Here is a 16,501-nt window from a genome sequence, read left to right on the forward strand (position 1 = left end):
CCAGAACCGTCAAAGAGGTGAAAAGGGAACTACGGGTAAGTCTATCACATCCAAGAAGAGCCATCAGTTTCTGCTTGTAACTTGAGTCAAGTTCCTCAAATGGCTCTTGCGCCCCTGAAAATATTGTTGGGGTGTAATCAATTGTCTATTTATAGTTCAGACAAAGTGTTGTGGTGGAGAGACTGCTCGATCAGTGTGTGTGATGAAAGGATTAGCATATTGCTGATCTAATGATAAAATACAAAAAACAAAAGACGATAAATTAAAAGCACGAAGGATCACGCAATAAACAAAATGAAATCAAAACGACGTCCCATCCACAACTGCAGTCAAATGAAGTGAATGTGTGCGTTTGGAATTGCATGTGTGCCTGGAAGGATCCAGCTCAGTCCCACCACGATGGCCCCGCCCCTCCCCAGACATCATGACAGATTATGCCACATGACCGCGGAGAACCTGCGGTTGACCATACCATGCTACTTGTCCTTGCGATCAGCTTTAGAGAACAACAAGAGACAGCAAAAGGGCTTTGAGAGAAGGGAGGGCAGCATTGCTCTGTATCCCCTCGGATGCGGGGGGATTGCTTTGAATGTGAGACGTGCACACCACAAGGAAAATGACAAACATCGACTTCTCTTTCTTTCTTTTTCATCTCTTTTCCTCCTTCTCGCTCGCCCCCAATTTAAAAGAGCTGCGGGCTTCTGCAGACTAGGCAGCTACACTGGGCACAACACTCGTCCTTCTTCCTACAGTCCCAGCTGTCCACCACTGACAAAACAGAGTCCATCAGCGACATCATCGAGTGATAGACGCCGCCCACTTGGCCTGTGTCAAGATGGGGTCATGTGTGAGTGCTGGACAAGGGATAAGGGAGAGAAACAACACACTACACATAGAAGGGTTAAAAAAATAAAAATAAAATAAACTTCCATCCGTTTGTTGTTAACTTTAATTTCTCTTTCCGGGAGAGAACATGCTGGCTATGTGAGACGAGGAGGAAGGGAAGAAAAGAACTGAAAGAAAAGGAGTCGTCGTCTCGACACAGTTAAAGCACAGGGGGAGGAAAAAATGGCTCGGGTGAGAGGAAAAGAAGGTAAAAGCCAAGAAATGAACAAAAATAACAACTTGGACAATTTGAGCTATAACAATGAAACGTAAATAAATCAACACAAGAAGAAGGCTTACATTTTCCCAATGGCCAAACCACAAATAATAAAAGTGTCTCAGCCCAAAGCATGTCAAAAAACTAACAAGTATGAAGTTAATATTTACCAAATCTACAAATATGTGCGCTTCAATAGGATAGCAATGGAATCAAACTTTGCTGGCATGGACAAATATTTGCCGTGTTGATGTGCGCGACGGAGCACGATGCGAGAGAGAAACATCTCGGCGACTTACCTGAGACTTCGCCCGGCGACGCTGCCGTCCGGCCGATGTTGGAGAGCAGGTGGTCGATGTTGGGCACAGGCTGAGACTGAACCGTGCTCTCCTGCTCGACCGCGGTCTGCAGGAAGGAAGACGAAAATAAACACGAGGCCGAGAACCACGTTGATGAGGTAACTAATAGCACGTACAACAGGATCTTCATCGCAGTCTTCGGTGAAGAACCAATCATATTGTTGGATTAGGTTCTCGACTATCTTGCACTGGTCGGGCATGTGATTGACCATGTTTGTCATGTTGTCCTCGGAGGTTCGGACCAGCGTTGGGCCAAAAACGATCGCCAGGTTTCGAGGTTCCATCTAAACACGTAATTGAGACAAATGAGATTCCTTTCAGAGGGGAAAGCGGACGTGAGGAATATGCGCTCGATATGTCACACCTTGTTTTTCTCACAGTTGTCAGAAACCCTCTTGAGGTGAGCACAAAGAAATTTGAGGGTTTCGTAGTGGTGATCAGGCAGTTTGTGGATCTGAGGGAAAGAGGAGAGTCGCGGTGTTCCAAGTGCTCCTCAGAACAATCCCATTTGACAAACGTGGTGTGCAGATTGCTGCCAAGATTCCTTACCAGCTTCTTTAGCTCCTTAAGTCTCTCAACAGAGTCCTCTGTTCTGTTGGCATCAATAAAGTCAGCATACTTTTCTGTTGAGCAGACCCAGAAAAGTCTTACAGCTCATGCAGTTTTAAACAGAAAATTCCCACAGTGTAACTTTTTGACAGAGGCTTTGTGAGTCTCACCATTTGTGAACAGGGGTTCTGGCAGTTTTCGGAAAAACGATTTGAGTAAGCTACTGATCACGTTGAGATCCCTCCATTTCTGTGAAGAAGTGAAAGAGTATTCGGCAAAAGTCAGACTTGAAGTGGAAAAGCGCAATTCAAGGTGGCGCCGCTCACATCTTCTTGGACGTCGATGTCAGCGATGCCTTTAGTGTTGAGTTCCTCCTGCATGTTGGAGATGGCGGCGTTGTTTCCCGGAACTCTGTAGATGCCCGTGTACTCCAAGCCTCTCTCCTCCACCACGTTACAACACACCTCCACGATCAGAGGAACAAACTGGAAAACACAACATCATCATCATTTTTAATTCAGCTAAGAAAACAAATTCATCCTGACCTCAAAACTCAATTGAGCCGTTCAAATCGACGGTGACTTTCTTGCAGGTATGAAGCAATGATTCACCTTATTGCTCTGTGCAGGTGGACAGTCATCCAGCCGAACTCCAAATGTGACACCAGCTGGTGTCTTCTTTTCAAACGGCTTTCTCATGATGCCCGGGATGCCAATTTTCCATGCACCTCTGTCCCTCGGTGGACTGGCCTCATCTGAATAATCAGACAGTTTTTGTTACAATGTCACCCAGCAAGTGATGTGACAGCATCAAGGTTAATTATAGTTCGGAAAATTTCATTTTAGTTCGTCTTTATTTCAGTTTGAGCTTTGTTTTTTTAAATTTAGTAAAGTTAGTTTTAATTAGTTTTTAGGGTGGTTCTGCTAGTTTTTATGAATTTTAGTTATTTTTGAAAAATGCTTAGTTTTAGTTTGTTTTGGTGTCCATCCATCCATCCATTTGCTTGACCTCACAAGGGTTGCGGGGGGTGCTGGAGCCTATCTCAGGCGGGGGACATCCTGGACTGGTTGCCAGCCAATCGCAGCGTTTCAGTATTAGTTTCCATTTTGTTCTAAATTATGTATTACTTGTGCGCAATATTTAATGGACACCTTTGTAAAATGAAAAAAAGTAAGTAATTTCTTACCTCACGGTGCATTTCGGCAGAGTTCAATGAAAAAGGCGAGCCATTGGAGCCAAAAGTCAAGCACGCAAAATTGCCACCTAGGAAAGATGTCATCTGAAGGTGCTTTTCTATTGCCTGGTGCTAGATGACGTCACTTCTGTGTGACAAACTTTCAAAAGGTCCTTATTCCGGTTAAATAAATATACATAAAATCACATTTAAAATCACCCCCAAAGGCTCATGTATTAAATGAATTACCAAAGACTACAACGGAGGATATTTACACAAGGGGCACGTAAGAGGTGTGCCTCTTCGTAATAAGCCCAAAAAAGGGACATGTACACCATAGTTCCAGATGACATCATCCCAATGTATAAATGGGACGGGAACCGGAACACAGCCTCTCAGAACCTTCTCGCGCAAAACACACAAGGGCTCTGAATGACAAGCAATGCTGGCGGTCCTTTGGGACTCATAGAACCGCAGTTACATTCGTAACTTCCGTTCTATTTCATCCCTCTACTGGCGGTGCTTAAAAGCACGGAACGCCGGATACCAGCGACGTCACGAGGGCCCTGAAAACCAAACCTCACAGAGGGGCCTCCGAAGGACCGAGAACCACATCCAGTGGACGAGGACAGGTGACAACCAAGGTGATGAAACCGGAGAGTGTGCAAGGCGACGACCAGGAAGCAGCCGTACAAACTTCATCCAAAGCCCATGGTCATGGTCCGACAAACCTCCGTGAGGGATCCCCAAAGGACTGAGAGCATCAGGCAGAGGATGAGGCGAGGCGACAGCTAAAACGTGCAAGGCGAAGACCAGTAAGCAGCCGCACGGCCACCCCTCAAGGGTACATCTTTCAGCCCTGACCATGACGTGGAAACAATCGCACCTCTCGCAGGTCATCGCCGTGTTTTGCGCGAGAAGGTTCTGAGAGGCTGTGTTCCGGTTCCCGTCCCATTTATACATTGGGATGATGTCATCCGGAACTATGGTGTGCATGTCCCTTTTTTTTGGGATTATTACTCGAGTGACGCATGCGCGTGGGGGATTTTCGTACTTTTAAGCACCGCCTACTGGCGGTCGCACGGGACTCATAAAACCGTAGATACATTCATAACTTTCGTTTTAATTAGTTTTGAAAACATAAAATATTGTTTCAGTTAGTTTTCATTTTTTAAAAAGCATTTTTGTTTTTATTTTATTTTGTTAATGAATTTTTTTCATTAGTTTTCGTTAATTAAAATAACCTTGCACAACATTGAACGGTGGCTGTTACTATACCTCTCAGCGCCCTTCGCTCATCTGATTTGGGCGAATGAGGGCTGTGGCTCTTACTGTCCGTCTTCCCTCCCAAAAAGGCTTGCTTGATGCTCAAGGACTGACGGGAGCTTTTGGGCGAAGGCTCAGACTTACTGCTTGGTGCACTGAAAGGTAAAGAAAGCAAAAGATGAGATTGATCATTCGGAATGTTTGGTGAAGTAGCAGTAACAATGGGGAACACAATTTCTGTTGAATTAGGTCTGACAGCTGTTTTTTGAGCAATAGGATCCCGGTCTTCTTTAAAAAATTTGGGGTGCTAAAATTAGTGCGTCAATTTTGAGTTAATTTAAAGTTACTTTAATGCCACAAACTTTTATTTTTTAACGTGCGATTAATGACTGCCCCTTGGAAAGCCTGTACTGGGGAAATTCCAGTCGCAACGCAGCAGACGCGTCCACGTCAAAATTTAGCAGTAATGAATTTAATAACAATGCATATATTTGCGGAGACTGGGGCCAAGTTGTATTTTACAATTTTAAAAAATGTGCACAAGTTCTCAAGTTACTTCATGTTAAAGATTAGATTTTTTTGAGATATTTTTTTTCATATGAAAAGAAAAATACACTGTCACGGTAGTGTCACCAATGTCTTACAAAGGTAATTATGCCATCTAGTGGCAGAAAAAATGGCCAACAAATCAATGTCACACTTATTTTTTTATTTTTTAAATAATTTAATAATTTTATGAATTATTATGAAATTACTGTATCAATGACTAAAAGATGCAGGCATACTTATTTTCTATTAAACATTTTTCAACTTATGTTAACAAGTGTTAACTTAGAAAGAAAATATTTTATTGTACATTTAGAACATATAAAATTTGCAATGAATCGGGAGTTAACTATTGAAGTCATGCAATTAATTACGATTAAAAATGTTAATTGCCCGACGCCCATAAAATATATATATATATATATATATATATATATATATATATATATATATATATTATAAATGTGTATGTACATAAATAAAACACTAAGATGGAATACTCATAAGCTTTGAGAAAAAAAAAAAAAAGAGCAAAAAACTAAATAGAATTTGCAGTGGTATCCCATTGGTTCTAAGGTCAAGACAAAAGCCAGCACAAATCCTCTTAATTGCTAATATGATATTTTGGAATCAGCATGCCCAATTTTAGTTTCAATCGGCACAAAAATCTAACTCAACAGAAATTTGTTGAATTGAAGCCTGCAGACCTCATCATGTTGTATTCTTTGATCTTTCGACTGATCAAATCCTGACTTGTTACGGCAGCATCCTGAAAAGACAAAATTTGTGACGTTTTGTTTAGGGTTGACCTTAACAGCAAAATTTTATTGCAAATAATTAAGATGTGATTCATCCACAGCGGACTTGGCAACACACTCACCTCTTCATCTGGATTACTGTTCTCCTGAATGACTTTAATCCAGGTTAACATGTCTTCCCTGCCTTCAGCCTGAAACAAGTACTCGCTGTTGGAAGTGGTCAGACGCAGCACATTCTTGCGTCGCGTGTCACTATAGGAGATGTCGATCAGGCAGGCCTTAATGCTGATTCGCAGCGGCTCCTCGTCGGGCAGCGTGGTGACGTGCAAGAGCGCATCTTTCCTATCCTTGAAGAGTGTCAGTGTGTGACCTTGGAGAACTGCATACATCTGCTTCCATGACTTCATCCCACCACTAGCACGCTACATAGAGGAGACACGACACACATGTTAAGACCATCAAAACAAACGCTTGCATAAGCAGCATATTTTTGCCCCCTCCTTCTTCCAAAAACACAATATACCTTATTTTTATCTGTACATAGTTGCCTGAAGTTGAGCAACCCTTCCTTGGAAGAATCAGAAAATATATCTGCCGAAGAATCTCTTCGAGATCCAGAATCCCCAGAAGATTTATGACCATCCAATGCCTGTCACAAAGACACGCAATTGAATCAAAAGTATACAGTTTGGAAAGGATGAATGGATATCACGGCAAAACACCAAATAGACAAGGGGTGTCAAACATAAGGCCCGCGGGCCGGATCAGGCCCGCGAAGGGGTTTAATCTGGCCCGTGAGATGATTTTGTAAAGTAAAAAAAAATAAAATAAAAAAATAAAAAATTAATGCCAGACCAATAAATCAGCCGGCCACAATCAAAACATAAATTCGTAATTTCACAAGCATTCCTCAGATGAGCAAATGTAACTTGTACACAAAATCCTAAATGTCATTATTTTACACACAACCTAGAGGTACGGTTTGTTTAAATATTTCCTAAAATAAAAAAAAAATAAAAAATAAAAAAATCTGACCGACAAATGTGTAAATACGACACAAATTCAATTACTGGTAACACAAACACATATGACAAGAATTAACGTCCTTATAACTTCATTAACTGCGCCATACATTGCATTCTGGGAACAATATATATGCAAAACAGGTAGATTTAAGACATGCGGAACTCATACAGGCAAAGTGTTGCCGTGTTCCATTGGCATTCGTGTTACTTTTTTGGAACAATAGATTACAGTTGAGCTCCGTAATGGTTTTGGCAATGGTTTTTATGTTATATACCATTATTTTACTGATTCGGCCCACTTGATCATATATTTTCCTCCATGTGGCCCCTGAGCTAATATGAGTTTGACACCCCTGTCATAGACCATATCCATTACTACATGTTATTAAATTCATGAAACCCATGTTGGCAAAGGCAATTCACCTTTTTCAGGCCTCTGAGACTTGGCATATGCCTACTAGAAGATCGTCTGAAAATAAGATTTTTCAATCACAAGATCTCATTAATTCATAATAACATAAAAGACAAAAGAGCAGTGAGTGGATTTTGAACATACCCTCTCTCGTCTTCCTGGTAATTGTCCAGACCTTCATCGTAGGATTTAGACCGCTCAGTTTGGCTGGCAGATTCAGACTCCAGCAAAGCACTTCTCAGGGACTCTGGAGCAGAGCAGATGAAAATCCGTGACTGGCACATCAAAGTTATGAGAGTAAATGTACGGTACTTACAAGCAACTTATAATTTCTTACTTAAAAGAATTACTGACAGGCAAGACTGTACTGACATGACTATGAGCCAACCAACCATGACGCCTTTTACCTTGGTCATGTGACAGCTGTCGGCGAATGGGAGGACATGGTGAGTCAGGACTGGAAGGACCCGTAGCGATTGATGGTGGCACAGATATGACAGCGGAGGGTGGAATAGGAGCAGCATCCCTGTCAACACTGGGACTGACGGGCTCATCTATTACAACAGAAAAAAACAGAAGTTAACATTAAAAAAAAAAAAAAAAAAAAAAACAATTGAAAGGCCCATCGTTTAGTTACCTTCAGCAACAAAGTTGTAAACTGGAGAAAAACACAGCGAGTACCTAGACTAGAGCAACCTTCAAGACATTATTGCAGCTTAACGTGACAAATTGTCTGCAAAATGACAGTAACACTACTAAGTGATGCTATTAAAAGGATGTCAGGACACGACATTGTGACCGCTTCCTTCATAAGTCATAATATCAGCATGAGTGCATGAAAAAAAAAAAATCACATTAAAAAGCACTTGTACAATTTCTGTCAAGGTTTACAGTTTGTACGAAAATGTGAAGTGGTACTGTACTAACACTGGTAGCTATTCAAAATAAAATGTCTGCAGTTACTTTCAAACACATGCATTTATTTGAATTGCGCTTCGCCTCAACACCTTGGAAAGCTCAAAACACAGTACAAAAATACTGAAAGTGCAATAACAGGATCCTTGAAGTTTCAAAGCCAAACAAGTTTTGTCCATTTATGTCAAATGCCACACCTGACTTCAAATCATCTCAAATCAAAACTTAAATAGGCTAGAGTTTGTTATGACAGTTAAAAAAAATGAATTTGATGCATGAATACAAGCTGAGGAAGAAGTCACAAGTATATCCCAGGCCCACCTCCTCTTGCTCTACAGGTCTGAAACAGCTCAGATTATAATGCTTCTCACTCCCGGCAGACGCATTTGGAGTTAAATTTAAAGCCGATGGCCCAGATCTAGCCAGGACCAAACTTTGAAACAGGGCAAACTAAAAGGAACATCATCTTCATCAATGTGAGGTCTCTGAGGCATTAACATAATACAAGTTTTCATAATAAATTTCAATTACTCAACATAACTTCAGTCTGTCCTATTTAAACTAGTAATGCAAATACATTGTGTTACTTAAATCTTAGTCATCATCCGAGTCCTTAGTAGTACAAAAAATTCTATTATGCAAATATTTAACGATTCCGACCGTTAAAAAATAAATAAAAATACATGCCGACAGTATCACTTAAGCTATGCAAAATGGTGGCGGGTGATGGGCACAAAAGGTTATCGATGTAACTGTGGGCCATTCAAACAGACCATTGATGGTGGCCCTTCAGTCGGCTCAATCAAGACACTGTTTTCCTGGCCCATGGCACCCGTCCCAGAATGGTAGCCCTGGCGTATTAGCACTGTCACAGCTTGCTTTGTGTGCACCTGGCCTGTCATGCCAACTTCACAAATCAACAATACATGCAGCACAGTAAGCCAAAATCATTGCTAGCCAAATCTCAAGTGCAAAACTACAGCAAAAGGATTTGACTCATACATAGTAGTGCAAAACTTTAGAACAAAAAACAACTAAAGTGTTATTTTCAGTAAGGTGCCATTTTACCTCCCTTCATATACATTGCAATGCATCTTCATCAGTGTATGTCTTTCAAGGCTTTAGCTTAAAACACCTGTAAAGGAAAAACTGTCAACTTGACATACAACAAATAAGTGTTATTAACAAACCCTGCCAAATTTGAATGATGTAAACTGTCACCTGAAAAATAGATGCTATTTTTTCTAGCAACTTTCTTATGCTTACACAACCCTACACGTTTTAGCCTGCACCTTCGCCAGAATCCAATTGTGAGCCAGGAGACACTGACCTACCTGAGAATCAAACTCGTTTCTCATTCCACTGCGAATTGCATTTTTTTTTTTGCATCCTTTTGTGTTACCATTTATGTATTAGTCTAACAGCGTAAGCAACTTAAAGGTGGATTCTGAATAGAGGTAGTACATTTATTTTTTTAACTTTGTTTTCTAGTTTTCTCAAGTTGTTATATGGGACTGGTGGGGTGCTCATCTCAGTGACCCATCTATGGCAGTCATTTTAACCATGTTTTCAATTTATGTTTATATTAAAACATGCATAATGCATTTAAAAATAAATTTGAGTTCACAATGTCTTTAAACGTTTATCTTTTGGTACTGATATAAAAATGCATATACTGTACAGCATGAGAGCCAGCTGAGCAATCGAGATCCATTCTATGAATATTGAATTTTCCAGTGTGGCCCTGCCACTAACACACTTTAAATGCCACCAACACAGATTAATGTCATCGTTCTAAGATGATAACTTTATTTCTGTGCATCTTGGCGAGATGAAATGTACACGAACCAAAATGCACTGAAAATGAAATGTGCAATTACACAACTATGCGGTTTGGTAGTCTACAAGCTCAAGAAACAACATTCATCTGTTTTGAACTGCTTCCTATGACAAGCGTCTGACTCATGTTACTACAGCTGTTGCCATGACAACAACCAGCTTGAAACTCATTAAGTTTCCTCTTACCAATGAATGGAATCGAATCCAGCGACTCATCGAGGTTGCTGGAGCAGGAGGTGTGACGTTCCCCGAGGCGACGTATATGCATCTCTCGACGCGCATCGTTAGGAAGCCAGCAGGCCGCTACGTCTGCTGTGGAATCTGCGCCATCCTCATCGTTCACAGCCAAAATGTAGGAGGGGTGGCGCAGAGGGCTGGGGTTCTTTCCAGCGGGCGGCTTTGGCCTCAGGACGACCCCGGACTCAGACAGACTCCGTCCTGCAGTCACCTGGCTTGGAGGTTCTTCATGGCTCGTTTTGAGGATGCCAGACCGCTGAGGGATCTGTTTCTGGGCAGAGCATGAAGAGGACCTTTTCGCAACCAAGGCGACGTCCCTCTCGGCCTCAACAGGTTTCACGCTTTCGGCTCTCACTCTGTTATGGCCTTGATGGTTCGTGTGGCCAGCGTGGTTAGCTTTGACTAAAGCCTTTTGGTCACCAATTGCTCTCTTTCCAAATTGTCTGTCTGAAATCAAGGGTGTGGAATGGGTCTGGAGAGAATCTGGTCCTCTAGTGTACATGGAAGGATTTTGTGGCCCTCGTTGCCCACTGTTGTATCCAATGGAAGGCCTGGACAACATGGCCTGTCTCGGCATAGACTGTCTACTGGGCCTCGTACCAGGTTCTGCCCTTCGATAGCCTCTCCTGTCACTAGGCTGAGCAATCTCTGTTGGTTCAACATAGTCTGTGGAGTGTGACCGCACTTTATGTATAAGGCCATCTTGAGACATGCTCCTTGGCGGCCAGTTCCTCGCGTGGCTCATCCTCTCGGAACTGATCACGCGGTCCTGGGAGGCACTGCGTGGGGCAATTTGGAAGTGTGGGGGGGGCCCGTGGTAAGAGCGTTCATGGGAGGTACTCCTCCTGCGTATCCCTTTCGGGCCCCAGCCCATTTGGGGAACGTGATGAGATGTTTCAAAACTGTTTTGATTGGAAGCTCGCAGGCTATCAAGCCTCTCCTGGATAGTACGACTACCATGAGAATGGATTCCTTTGTTGTCAATATATTCCCGATATGTCTGGTAAGTTCGCCAATCAATATTTGGTTGGGGGGCTGGGTAGGGATGTGCGGGGCCTCGATACGGAGCAAGTCCTGGCCCGCCAGGATAGACATCAGCTTTTCGAGGGTGAGGATACTGGGCTAATGACGCAGGCCTGGTCCTCACAAAAGCAGGGTCCATGTAATCTATTCTGTGTGTTGGACCCATACGACCCATTTGGTCAGGTGGAACCACCATTGTCCTCACGCTGTCGTTGCGCATGCATACCGCCATCTGACTTTTTGGATATGATTTGGGAGGGAGCGATGGGGGCACAGTGATCTCCTTGCGGTAACCATGGTCAGAAGGTGCCATTGAGCCCCTGATGCCCGGAGCCGCCGACTCTGTCGCCTGGGCCATGCCCGTAGGCTTACAGTCTACTCTGGGGTAGCATACAGGGGGCGGCTCAGGAATGTGACAGGCATTTCCACTGTAGCTGCTGTGGCCGCGGAGGTAGGCATCCTGGGAGTAGGCCTAGAGACAGAGCAATGAACTTGTGTTAAAACAGTAAAAAAAAGGTGTGTGTAATAATCAACAGTGAGCAGAGGTTGGTGTTCCGTCGGAAGTGACGTACTGTCCGTCAGTCCATTGCCGACGGACCCACGTTTTTCTGGCGAATGATGAATGACGCGAGGGTGGAAAAAAATGGCGGACACAGCAAAAACTGAAGTGGTTTTTCATACGTCAGTGCAATCGTCATAGGTAGGTTGTCTGTTGGGTGCGACGATCGCTAGCTAGCAGTGGGGTTGCTTGCTTGTTTGCGTTCATTGCATTGATTGTATACATCCATCCATCCATTTTCTGAACCGCTTGCTACTCACAAGGGTCGTGGGGGGTGCTGGCGCCTATCCCAGCTGGCTATGGGCAGTAGGCGGGGTACACCCTGAACTGGTTGCCAGCCAATCGCAGGGCACACAGAGACGAACAACCATCCACACTCACAAACACACCTAGGGACAATTCGGAGCGCCCAATTAACCTGCCATGCATGTCTTTGGAATATGGGAGGAGACCGGAGTACCCGGAGAAGACCCACGCGGGCATGGGGAGAACATGCAAACTCCACCCAGGAAGGCCGGCGCCTGGACTCGAACCCAAGTCCTCAGTACTGGGAGGCGGACGTGCTAACCTGTCATTCACCGTGCCGCCCTTGACTACAGTTGACTGTATATGGAACCGCTTTGCGCTGCCTGTACAGTAGGTGGCGGTCTATATATCAAAGAGCTATAATCAGCCAGTAAACTCGAGGAAGAAGAAGGAAGAAGAAGAAGAAGAAGAAGAACAGAAGACAAAAAAAGAAGATGAAGGAGCTTGGTCCATACAGAGCGTAAAACTGACGCCAGTATGACATTTGACAATAACGCCGGTAACTTTGTGCTGGAAGGGCCTCAGGACGCGGTTAAGGAGGAGACTGTTGGTAACCTGCTAGTCACTGAGGCCATCAGGGGCTACCTGAGAAACTGTGAAATGTAAGTTGATCTTCTTGAATAATCATTTCTAGGTCTGCGTGTTGAAAGCTAGCTTGCTTTATATCTCACCTAATTTTGGAGCATTTGAAGACATGCAGACAAAGTTGTTACAGTTAACATGGTTTGTAGACACAGGGGAGATTGCCGTCTTAGGTTTTCTTAATGGTCAAAGGTAATTGTATTAAGGGTGTAAGAAGGGGAGTGTCAGTGCTTATTTTTGTGATTGAAACAGTACTGACGGAATGCACTCTTTTGGGAGTCGTTCCTAAAATAGCGCTGATGACGGAAGGTGGGTAAAATAAAATGGCAGACCGACGGACCGATGATTACATGTTGGTTCGACTTGAATAAATTGCGGACTGACGATGACGGAAGGGGGCGCTAGATGCCGACGAATGACGGACCATCAAAAATATGTAAAATGCCCACCTCTGACAGTAGCCAGTAGCCACTAGATGCTTAAAGAAGTCAAATTTAACATAACTACTGGAAGTGTGTGTGTGTGGGTGGCACATGTTGCAGTGAGAGTGAGTGGAGACATTGACAGTTCAGGAGCGTCAGTAGACTTCATCTGCTCCTTATTTTGAGTTCACATTCTAATATTCTATTATGGAAATCTATCAGCAACGTACTGCTGAAGGATTTGTCGAGCTCACGTTCTACTTAAAAATGTTCATGTGTTATCAAGACATCCAAATATGTGGCTAGATAATAGACTGGTGTGCCCATTTACCCACGTCAGACTGACAGATGCCTTTTAGACAGACAGACAGGAGGTTCCCTCCCTCATTGTGAGAGCTATATTTAGCCTGATTATGCTCCAAGGCCTTTATGAACATGGACAGCAATGATTTGTATGGTGTTTATGAAGGAATTGACAACAACAAGCGGAGATCTTTTTACACTTTTTAAACAATGTGTAGTACAAACCTATTTGTGCTAAATATAACAGTCTGCGCAAAAAGGGATGTATCGTATGGGGACTTTGATCCAGCGGACGTTTAAAAAAAAAATAAAAAAAAAAATTACATAATGCTGTGTGGGCAACAATCAATGTGTTTGGCTCTGTCCCCGCCCTTCGTGAGAACGCATAAGCAAGCAAAAGAGTTCAGAAGTCACTGGCCTTTATCACAAAAATGATATGTGACAAGTACAATGAAGCTTGGGCGAGGTTTCACTAAGAAGCCAGCGGGAGGTCAGAATCTAACAGGTAACAGTCAATCGGCCATTTCTACAGTACATCAGAATTGCCGGCATGGAACTGCCCAGTGGGCAATCAACAGCAGTAGCGTAAAGCTGCACACTACCACAGCCTGTAACCATGACACTGACATGCGTGGCATGATGTGCAAAATGCATGCGCCACATGTTAATGTCAAATAGCTAACTAGTCAGCAGTTTGCTTACCAGATTAGTTGGATCCAGAGAAAAAGGCTGCCGTTCGAGCGTGTGAAAACGAGAGCATTAAAGAAATGAAGACAGAAGGATACCATCAGAGTGAGACAAACATGCAGTCAGGAAATGATCAGATTAAAAAAGGAAGAACATCAAACAGCTGAAAAAAACCCCCGTCTGAAATTGTCATGCTAAAAATATTGTCAAGCAACAGCAATACACAGGGTGGGAGGAGAAGCGTACGCGAAGCAGAGCGTTGCCAAGTTACGACCTGCCTGTGACAGTCCGTTCTGGGCGAGGCGGGAGAAGCATGAAGCTCGCCTCTCATGTTGCTGTTAAGCCTCCACGGTTGTATCCATACTCGGCCACATTATTACGCTAACTGAATGAGGTGCCTCCAGTCTACGTCTCCCTCGCCCTCCCTCTTATGCTGCTCACATGACAGAAGCAGCAGCTGCTGATTATACATTCCGCTCTGATGGTAGAGCTCCCCCTCCCGATCTTTCCTCCTCGACCCCCACCACCACCACCACCCCAAGCATCAACCTGTTCAAAACACAAGGCAGTCAGCTGATTTTATCCACTCGACTCCGCTTATCATCCATTCTTTCTTTCCCACCGTCTCTTGGCATTTCCTCCTTTTCCCTGGCATACAACTCCCTCGCTTTTCTGCTCCCAGAATGTAGCCTCTCCCAGTATCTTTGCTAAGCAACTGCTGCCTGTCTCCAAGCAGTCTGTGTGCTGCCTCCTACCATGTCCCTAGTATGTGTGCACCAGTCTTTTTCCCTTCACTGAGTTACTTTTCATGTGGCTTGAGGCCACCTGATGTGCAATAGTGTGGCCGGCGGCAAGACAACAGAGGCATGAGATCCGGTGGACTATGGAAACAGAGGAAGGCTACACGGAGGGCTGGAGTAGTTTGAAGGAAGGATATGATGACAACTAAAATCATGGGCTTAAGGGACATTGTACAGATGAGATGATTAATTCCACCAACATAAAAACACTGCACATGTAAATAAATTGCTGTAGGTGTAGAGGAAACATGTCAGTTGGAGATCACCATCTCAACTGTTCAACATAAGCTAGTACAGTATTTGAGAGCACAAAATAATAGCTGTTAATTAGTTGACGGCTGTCTAATCTTGCCTTCAAACCATAACCTTGTTGTCTTTAAACCGTAATTTCAACCACTCTTGTAATGATTTATTGAATTATCAATAAAGCTCAGCACGGCCAAGGAGAGCACACAGGGGAGATTTCAGGTTAACAGCGATTGAGTTTCATTATATAAACAGGCTGTCAAATATACCATCAGAAGCGATTCCTTAGCATCCTCTCATACTGTAGCACTCAAGAGCTGAGTGCAGTTTCGCAGAGTGCATACTGTGGCAGCGGCCTGCATTATGCACAGAATTGTCAACACAAGCTTTCAGTGCTCATTTTTTATCCCAGCACAATTAACAGTTTTGGTTAAATGCAGAAAATCTAACATTACAAGACATGATGAACGCAATTTACCACGAGTTTGGCACAAGTTTGATTCTTGGCCAGTGCCCATATAACCTAGTCTGGATAATAATAATAATTTAAAAAAAAAAAATGGGTATGCTAGGTCGCACCATGGAAGGGGATGTGGTGTAAAAACAAATGCAAGTAACTTGCTGTGGCGACACCAAAATGTGAAAAACCAAAAGTGTCAACAACAACATGAAGGTGAATTGGCAGGAATGAACCTAACAATCTACGCATGCATATGAGCACACATACACACATGTTCTCTTCCTCCTCCAATCATGAGTCATTGAGGAATGTCACCACAGATGTTGCATTGGAACGCTCCCATATTACTACATGACCTACAGGCAGAGTTACATTGTGGAGGTACACCTTGTGTGGCTTGACCACAGACCACGTTCCATCATATGCCATCTTTCATGATATTTTATCAAGATTACCTCTGTCAGCAAAATACACCATTTTCCAGCTTTTCATATAGGAAGACAAAAAGAAATCAGATATACCTACTATGGAAAACAATTAAGCTTGATTCATTCGGATATTAATGATTGAAAAAATTTACATAATGTGCATTTGAAAGAGTGGATTTAGTACATTTCAACATGACATCTAGAAGACAGAAAACAGAAGAGATGTTCTGTCCTGATTAGGAGGCCTAGATAGAGAGCTCTGATGGGATGGGAAGTCTGCATTTTAATATTCCTGTCCCAGACCAAAACTAGAGCAGCTCTCTGGGACAAGATGTAAGCAAGAGGGTCGTTTCTATTCTGAAAACAGAACAAATTGTACTTATGGGAAAGCAAAAAGGTATAAGTAGACGCATACCAGCTGTAGTATGTCCTCATCTTTTGGCATCACACAAAGTTCCAGAAACTCCCCACTGTAAGGAACGCAAAGCAGAAGTAATTCAAAT

At 43.2% G+C, this 16,501-nt stretch overlaps 1 protein-coding gene across 6 annotated transcripts in view; it reads right to left on the minus strand.

Moving 5' to 3' along the window:
* Window positions 1–16,501, minus strand: part of arhgap21b (Rho GTPase activating protein 21b) — a 38,738-nt gene that overhangs the window by 6,877 nt on the left and 15,360 nt on the right. Inside the window, exons 7-23 of one of the 6 annotated variants that reach the window (XM_077520650.1) lie at window positions 16,414–16,468; window positions 14,080–14,106; window positions 10,132–11,677; window positions 7,599–7,745; window positions 7,336–7,438; window positions 7,203–7,248; window positions 6,278–6,403; window positions 5,877–6,176; window positions 5,704–5,765; window positions 4,463–4,605; window positions 2,622–2,764; window positions 2,337–2,495; window positions 2,181–2,259; window positions 2,011–2,084; window positions 1,826–1,915; window positions 1,578–1,745; window positions 1,402–1,507 (exon numbers count right to left, since the gene is read on the minus strand). In XM_077520650.1, coding sequence (XP_077376776.1) covers window positions 1,402–1,507; window positions 1,578–1,745; window positions 1,826–1,915; window positions 2,011–2,084; window positions 2,181–2,259; window positions 2,337–2,495; window positions 2,622–2,764; window positions 4,463–4,605; window positions 5,704–5,765; window positions 5,877–6,176; window positions 6,278–6,403; window positions 7,203–7,248; window positions 7,336–7,438; window positions 7,599–7,745; window positions 10,132–11,677; window positions 14,080–14,106; window positions 16,414–16,468 — 3,374 coding nt within the window. Of the gene's footprint in view, window positions 1–1,401; window positions 1,508–1,577; window positions 1,746–1,825; window positions 1,916–2,010; window positions 2,085–2,180; window positions 2,260–2,336; window positions 2,496–2,621; window positions 2,765–4,462; window positions 4,606–5,703; window positions 5,766–5,876; window positions 6,177–6,277; window positions 6,404–7,202; window positions 7,249–7,335; window positions 7,439–7,598; window positions 7,746–10,131; window positions 11,678–14,079; window positions 14,107–14,310; window positions 14,547–16,413; window positions 16,469–16,501 lie in introns of those variants that run through there. The other 5 variants (XM_077520676.1, XM_077520686.1, XM_077520660.1 and 2 more) reach the window with 5 other exon arrangements.

Source organism: Festucalex cinctus, chromosome 1, assembly GCF_051991245.1.
Source record: "Festucalex cinctus isolate MCC-2025b chromosome 1, RoL_Fcin_1.0, whole genome shotgun sequence".
In the NCBI taxonomy this organism is placed as follows: Eukaryota; Metazoa; Chordata; class Actinopteri; order Syngnathiformes; family Syngnathidae; genus Festucalex; species Festucalex cinctus.